The sequence below is a fragment of the Hydra viridissima genome, unplaced genomic scaffold, assembly GCF_058129835.1.
Source record: "Hydra viridissima isolate aposymbiotic clone 2 unplaced genomic scaffold, HvirCarnegie_v1 scaffold_17, whole genome shotgun sequence".
NCBI lineage: Eukaryota > Metazoa > Cnidaria > Hydrozoa > Anthoathecata > Hydridae > Hydra > Hydra viridissima.
The window spans coordinates 2,684,191-2,692,578 of NW_028324316.1; the positions used below are offsets into that span (position 1 = coordinate 2,684,191).

General features: G+C 30.0%; 1 protein-coding gene across 2 annotated transcripts; it reads left to right on the forward strand.

Annotated features, from left to right (window-relative positions):
• The first annotated feature begins 774 nt into the window (after positions 1 to 774).
• LOC149877073 (uncharacterized) lies at positions 775 to 8,388 on the forward strand. Of its 2 annotated transcripts, none has more exons than XM_090074640.1 (4): positions 775 to 981; positions 2,270 to 2,441; positions 2,548 to 2,767; positions 7,162 to 8,388. In XM_090074640.1, exons 1-4 carry the CDS (start codon positions 867 to 869, stop codon positions 7,375 to 7,377), a joined length of 723 nt encoding a protein of 240 aa, XP_089930766.1. In that variant the 5' UTR covers positions 775 to 866; the 3' UTR covers positions 7,378 to 8,388. The 2 variants fall into 2 exon arrangements, with proteins under 2 accessions (XP_089930766.1, XP_089930768.1); XM_090074642.1 differs by having other exon boundaries at positions 6,696 to 7,289.

Sequence of the window (8,388 nt, forward strand, 5' to 3'; positions counted from 1 at the left end):
ATTTTTTTCTTTTTTTTTTCTTTTGTTTAGAAAGACAGTTAAAACCATGGACTGGATCCAGTTCTTCAAAAAATTTTCGGTAAAAAATAAAAAAACCGACTCCGAGGATCCTGTCTCCGCGAAAAATATTAAGAGCATCTTGACCCGTATCCTGGATTATGAATAAATGTAAGAGCATCTGGATACGGATCTCTGATGCTTTAACTATCTGCCTCTACTTTTTTGCGCCTTCAGGATTTTTTTAATGAGCAAGTCTGTATATTTCATAATTTGGAAACATTTTGTTTGCACTCTCTTTATATCGGATGAAAATGAATTTTAAAAAAAGTAGTCAATTATTTTTTAATTTTATTGTTCTGAAATTTTTAAAGATAAATTAGGTCTCTTTTTTTGAAGTCTTTTGAAAAAATGGTTGAAATAAAATTTTCTTTGATATTTAGATTTTGTAGGATTTCAGTTTTATTGATGTTTTGAGAATTAAATGACCTTTTTATTATATTATTAATTTTAATTATTTTATTATTTTATAAATTTGATTATTTTACTAATTTTTAAGACTTTATATGAAATGCAAACACAAAATCATCTTAATAGCAAAGTGACACAAATTTAAAAAATATAAAAATATAAAGAAATTTAATTTTTGATAGATTCTATGTGACCATCAACTTTTTTAGACTTACATTTCTTATTTGTTTATAACAGATTGTTTATAAAAACAAGGAGCTTTGTGGATTTACGTAATCTATAATGAAAGAAACCAGCCAAGTATTGTTCGACTCTTTTATTTATAAGTAACCTAAAAAAGTAATCTGAACTTCACGTTTAAAATAAAAAAAAAACTTATTTTTTGTGAGAAGTAGAAGATGTTGGTAGTTTCCACTTTGAAAGAAATAAAAGATGGGATCATTTATAAAAACATTGAATGCGAAGCGGAAATGATCGATGTGATTAACTTGTTTTTTGATGATTTTGCGAAAGGTGCTTTTTATTTTAATACTTTACATACTCTATAATTATATAAATACGACCTTTTCTAAATGTGTTTTTAATATCTAGGTTTTATAAATTGGAAATTCGTAGCATAACATATAAACCTTTTGCCATATAACAACCATAGTATTTAGTTTTAAGCTTTAGACAAAAAACCTACCCAAAAAATTCAAAGCAATATTGTTTGTCATAACAGACAGTAGCCCAAATTGTAAATTTCAATACCAGCTCTTAAGATTAAAAAACGTTTCGAAATGTGGTTTGTTTTCAAAAAACCGTCTCAAAAATTTCTTTATTAAAGCTAATAACACTGTTAGAGTACCTTTTAGTCTTTAAGGTTTTATTGCATAAAGCTTAAATAAAGATTATTTTTAAGATTTAAGATTAAAAAACGTTTCGAAATGTGGTTTATTTTCAAAAAACCGTCTCAAAAATTTCTTTATTAAAGCTAATAACACAGTTAGAGTACCTTTTAGGCACTTAGGGTTTTATTGCATAAAGCTTAAATAAAGATTATTTTTAAAAAGTTTGATAAACTACCGGAGAAAAAAGAGATATATTTACCTGACCTATATACTCACGTGTAAGTCAACCCCCTGGGTAAGTTGATATAACCCCCTGATAAGTAAATATAACATTTCTGAGTGACTTTTTTTGTCATTAGCTTTAAGGCTTCGTCAGAGTGGAGTTAAAAAAAAAAAGTAAAACGGAAAAAAAATTTTTAAATATCTTTTAAATCAAAGCGGCAATTTTCAATGATGCAATATTTTTTTAAAATTTTCTTCAAAATTCAATTTAAGTTTTCCATATGTAAACTCTTTGATCAGCATTTGAATTAAAATGAAGAATTTTGCTTTTTTAAAGCAGCATTTTTAAAGATTATTTAATAATTTGTTGACAAATACTTAGTGCACTGTTTACACAGCATGTAATTCTGTGCAAAATAAAATTTAACTGATTGTCAATTTAGAGCAAAAATCATTTTTTTGTTAATTTTATTGGAAATGTTTAAATTTAAAAAATACTTTTTCAAAAATAATTTAAAAAATAATTTTATGGATTGTTTAGTTCTGCATGAAAAATACAATAGAATCAAAATTTCTTTCTTTTTTTTTTTTAATTTCATATTTTTCATGTTTTTTCAAACTTTCTGAAAAATAACAATTTTTATCGTTTTTTTTTCTCTGAGGTACAAGAAAGTAAAAAATTCACTTCAAAGTCGTTATAATACAAAACTTGAAAATCACTGGAAAATAATTTGAAAATTTTATCGTAGATGAACCAATGGACAAATCATTATTAGATCAATTTGAAGGGAATGTAAGAATTCCTGCTTGGGAAAGTGAGGTCACGGATTACATTAAAAAAGGATTCAGTATCATTGCAGTCGAAAAAGAAACAAACAATGTGGTTGGATTCAATATATGTTCTGTCATTGACTTACAGAAGTAAATATCAAAGACTAATTATCATAAATATAAAATAAAATTTAGAATATTGCCATTATTAACGATATGAGTTATAAAAGTTATAACGAGCCCATATTTTTTTTAGCGCCACTGAAGACTCTAGTCACAAAAAAGCATTAGATGAAAAACATCTTGACATATATGAAATTACTGATTCTATTTGCTTGGAGATGATTGACATAAATGATCTACTACGCGAAAAGTTGCCATCTGTTCAAAAGGTAACTTACTGTTACGCTGTTGGTGTATCGGAAAAGTTCAGGGGGAGGTCGATTGGATTTAATTTAATGGAACTCTCTCTGAAGGTAATTTTTATTCTGTTGATTGTTACGTAAAGTTAACGTATATTTCTGGACATTTAACGTAATTCAAAGTTAACGTAAAAATCCTTGTCTTTAAGAAATCTGAAAACTAATTGTTGTAAGAAAATAAGCATTGGCGTTACGGCACTGGCGGTAAAAAAGAGTAAATTGCGTAAAAATGTGTAATTACCGAGGTAATTTTGCGTAAAAAAGCGTTATACGCAGATATACCACTTTTATCACTAATTACCGCTTTTTTTACTGATTACCAAAAAACTAAACAAGAATTTATTAAATTGCTTTTTGTATTTCTATTACCAAATTTTACATTTACAGTTTCAAACAAACAAGTTATAGATAAAAAAGTTAATCATCAGATGTTTCATCATCTGTCTCTAATGAAATATTTGCAAGCTTAGACGCTCTGTACTTTTTTTTCTGATTCCCTTTCTTATTCGACTTCATTACGTTACTAAATTTTGCTTTTCTGCTAGTACTGCTACATTGTCTTTAATGGAGTGTCATGTGAATAAGTAAAGAGAGACTTTGAGTTCGGTCTTCATCTTGAGTCCCTTTATACCCTTCTTGTTTAGGGTTATTTTGCAAAAATTGCTCAAAGGAGCTTGTCCTTTGAGCAAGTCATTTACATTTCTTGATTATAGCATTGAGCTTTTCTGACTTTTCTACAATCTTTGTTAAGCAAGTGTTGAGCAGATGATCATAGCAGGTTAGATGATCAATGATCTCTTTGCTTTCTGTAATTGATTTCTTCATTTTGTTTGCAGCATCATTAACACCCACTTTGTGAAGGTTTTCTCTCTGAAGAGCAGGAAATTGATCATGTGTTCTATTCCTTGACCAAGCAAAACACCTATACGTCTCCCGATGAAGTTTTGGCAATCCGAAGATAAGTTTTGAGCTCAAAGTCTTTTGTAACATAATGCAATGTAAGGTAGACTAAGGGACCACCATTTCTTGCAACCCATCCATCTGTTGTGAAAGCTACCATTTCAAAATGCGGGATTTCTCTCTCAATTTGCTTTTTTACATCACGTCTTAGATTGCGATAAATAGTTGAAGGCTTGTATTTGGATAAAATGGTTGGATTTTTCAAGTTGGCTTGTGAACAAAGATAGTTCATCAGCATTTTGAAGCTAGTAGTTTCAATAACGTGAAACGAGAGGTTTGAGAGGACTAGTGGTAGAGTTAGTGGTAGGATGGTGTCAAATTTTAACTGTTGTTCACTTTGTGAAGGCCACTTTATGGTTTCAGTGAAGTCATCAATTTTTGTTTGTCAAATTAATGATGCACCTTAAAGGAGGCTATCGAGTCTTTTGTTTTTATTAATAGGCCCAAAATATTCTCTTATGGTACTGGACATATCAGCGTCTGCTTGAGCACTCCTCTTTTCTTGAAGTTTCTTCTCTTTATTTTACTTATCAGCTTTTTGGATCTGGTGAAAAAATAGCGGGTGGTAGGATCTGTAAGAAAATAATGAAATTATAAATGTCAAAAAGGATGCAAATTCATTGTAGATAGTTCATAAAAAGTAAGTACATGAACCACAAGACACATTGATGTGTTTTAAGTATTTCAAAATACACTTAACGGCAAAATTAACGCACCACTTATAAAATCCGACAAAAATGTTATGTATTTCCGGATTTATCAATAACAAAGATGATAATAATGTTTATTGTTACACCTTTTTTAGGTTATATTCCGTCTCTCTTATTTAATTTCGAAATTATAGCAGCTTTTCATAAGTAGCATGTTTTGCTGTAATTAATACTCACTTCTCAAAGAAAATTATACATTGGTTTTAAATTGTTTTAACTGTAGAAAAAAAAAACTTCCATTTGAGCAACACATCTGTTTGCAATGCAGCGTTTTAGACGAAATTTAAGTCGTGATGAATGTGTTGCAATTGTTACTTTGTCCAATAAAGGATTAACAAATCGCAAACTTGGTAGAAGATTTGGAGTGTCTCATACAACAGTTGGTAGGGTTCTACAAAGGTTTTTAGAGACCAATAATCACTCTAGACGACTAGGCCAAGGCATTCACGAGCTACCAACCCCGTGGAGGACCAATTTTTATGCTTCGAATACTGAGAGAACGGTTCACTAATGCACTAAGTCTTCAAATATCAACTTGCTGATGTTCATGGAACTGCTGTTAGTCAAGATACCATAAGAAGAAGACTTCGTGCTTTAAATTTATGACATCGGGTAGCAGCTACTGGTCCCATATTGTCTGTAGACTACAAAGAAAAAGACTGGCTTTTGCAAGGAGGCATATGAATTTGGAAATACATGATTGGGGATAGGCCTTATTTACAGATGAGTCGAGGTTTTGTCTTGTAAATTCTGATTGCCGACTAAACGTGTACAGAAGACCAAATGAAAGATGTTTCGCTTGTAACATTCGAGAAACCACTTTATATGGAGGCGGGTCATTGATGGTATTGGGCGGAATATCTTCGACAGCTCGCACAGAGCTTTTTATTTTTGATGGTGGACGTCTGACTTCTGAACGATACATTGCAGACATTTTAGAACCTTTTGTGGTACCTTTTGTACCATACATTCGAGATGGATTCCTTCTTATGCATTATAATGCTAGACCACATATGGCACATACTGTTTCTGAATACTTATTGTTAATATTTAAGTTTTGGAGTGGCCAGCTTGCAGTCCAGATATGAACCCAATAAAGCATCTTTGGGACACAATGGGAAGCCTTGTTAGAAGCTAACATCTACCACCAACAGCCTATACAAGCTACGACAAAGCCAGGCTGTAATAACATGTCCATAATCCACAAAGCCAGGCTGTAATAATCTTAACCGCGTATGGGAAGATATCCCTCAAGAAACGCTTAAATCTCTAATTAAAAGTATGCCACACCACTGTCAGGTCATAGCATCAAGAGGTGGTAGCACTAGTTATTGATAAGTCAAAAATGTTTCAATTTAAGCTGCATTTGTGTGCGTAATATTAATAATCTTTTTTTTTTTCACCATCTTCTTAGCAAATTTTATTATTATCATCGAAATAGTTGTGTTCATGTGTTCTATTCTTAATATGTTTGTTAAAATATATGATAATATTGACAACAATTAAAATAAATCGAAATCTATATGCGGTGCGTTAATTTTGCGGTTAAGTGTATATTTTTTTCATCAAAAAATGTTTTTTTTTTACCGCATATTCTCAAAATGACTGGGATTTAAAAATGTACTAAATTACAGCAAAAGAGTAAAACACTTACTTTAAGTGAGCTTTAATTCCACTGGTACTACCTTGAGACAGCTTAATCATTTTTTTACACTTATTGTACTCAGCAAATCCTGATTTCCTTCCAGTGCCAGAGATGTTTTCCTCTTCTCTGTCAAGTTTAGTAAAATAATTTCAAAGAGACATAGTTTCTTAAAGATGGATTCGTTTGGGTAGTGGTTTAGGCATACTAAGAACTTTGAGACTGTTAGTCTTTCTTATTTTTAGTCAAGCTTATGTAGGAGACTTATTCAATTTTTTTAATGCTATAAATTATTTTACTTATATATTATTCTTTGTAATTTTCCAGCTCTCAATATTTTTTATAATTTTATAATATAATTTTATAAATTCAGTCAATTGTTTTTAACTTGTTATTTAAAACGACTTTAAATGTTGTTAAGGGAATTTTTTGATAACATGCATTATATATGTTATCAAAAAATGTATGATACATATAAATTTATATCATTAAATGTTAGCTATCCCTAATGTTAATTTTATCTATATACATACATACATACATATATATATATATATATATATATATATATATATATATATATATATATATATATATATATATATATATATATATATTTATATATATATGCTTTTGTCTTAAATACTACCTATTAATTTTGCTAATGAAGAAGCTGGAGAAGGAAAGCACAAAGTTTTGCAACATGTAAGAATATTCCACTCACGAAAATCTTCATGGGTAAATGGCATGTCTGATCTCTTTCATAGACTTATGGACATCATTGAGCCAGTCATCCTTGAAGTTTCATACAAAAAGAAACGTAAACCCCTGTCTACAGCAACACTTTTGATTTTGAAGCAGCCAATGATTTTTCTATTCGAGATTGAAACAGAATGTGATGAGTCTGACATTGAAGATGTACACGTTTGAAAAAAGCAAAAATAAATTTTCAAAACTTTTTATGATATTTTTGAAAATAAATACTATTTTTATTGTTATTTATAAAATTATAGTGCTTTAGTACTGTCTTAGGGTTTTTTGTAAATTGACCACTGTGTGCCGGTGCGTTAACGCCGGTGTTTACTAGAAAACCAAGTGCTAAATTATTTGAAAGCCGATCTTTGTCTTTCTTTTAGATTGCTCGAAATGTTGGTTCCCAATTTTCAATCGTTTTTCCATCAAACATTTTTACTGTGAAGATCGTAAGTAAATTGGGTTTTCAGAAAATAAAGACTAGAACGTGGAATAGTTTTGAAATTGACGGCAAAAGGATATTCAAGGGAAAGGATTTAGGAGCAGAGAGCTGCAGCTCATATTTCTTAGATTTAACATCAAGTCAACAAATTATTTAGTTATTTAAAAGAAGAGAAAAATAAATCAAACAAACGAATTTCGAGCTGAGTTAGAGCTTAACCTTCTTATTCTTATCAACATTCAGAGAAATATCCTATTCACTCATTTTTCGCTAAATAACTTAAAGCTACTAAAAGCAAAAAGTTTTAACAGGCTGAAGAACACTTAAAAAAGGATACAAAAAATGACATCTGAACACAATTCAGATGTGAACTATCTTTCTGGTAGAAGAAAACTTGTATTTTTAAGAACAATTGCAACAACCTAACTAAAAAATATACGATTATTATTCTATTAGTCCTTGTTGGGTGAATCTATGAAATTTTTATACGCAAAGTTGCTTTTTTAAACAGTTCAGAGGAAATTAAAAACTTTTGTATGAAACATTCTAGGTAGATATTTTAATTCACTGCTAACCTAATTGAAAAAAAAATGTACGCGAGATACCCTTTGGCAAAATGTATAAGTACAAAAAGACATTTTTTCGAGTTTCGACTGAAAATTAAAGTTAACAACATTTGGTGTATTGTTTCTGTCAAAAAATGTGAAATAATCGTTTCCAGACTGAAAAGAATGAGAGCGTAATGTAGGATTCGTTATCAACAACGACCGGAACAGGGAATGAACTTTTTTTTAATCTTCAATTTACTATTTGGTCGCTACTTTAAGCTTCTAGGTTTCTTCTGACGATCATCATTTCTGTCTTAGAATCTTTATCCAACGAAATACAGACCTTTCATTGTATCCTACTGCCACAAAATGGCCACAAATTTGCTTTTAAGATAAATGAGAGTTACTTTGATAAAAATTGTGCACCTCATCTTTAATGTTGTCAAAATTTGCCATTGTTAAGTGAAAGAACCAACATAGATTTAACAATATATATTTTTTTGTATTAAAATTTTGTAAAATAATATATATCTCTATTTATGCATGTTGTACGTGTATGTTGTATGCGTATGTTGTACGTGTTGTATGCTCAAGTGACAATGGAGTTCATACAAGGTAAA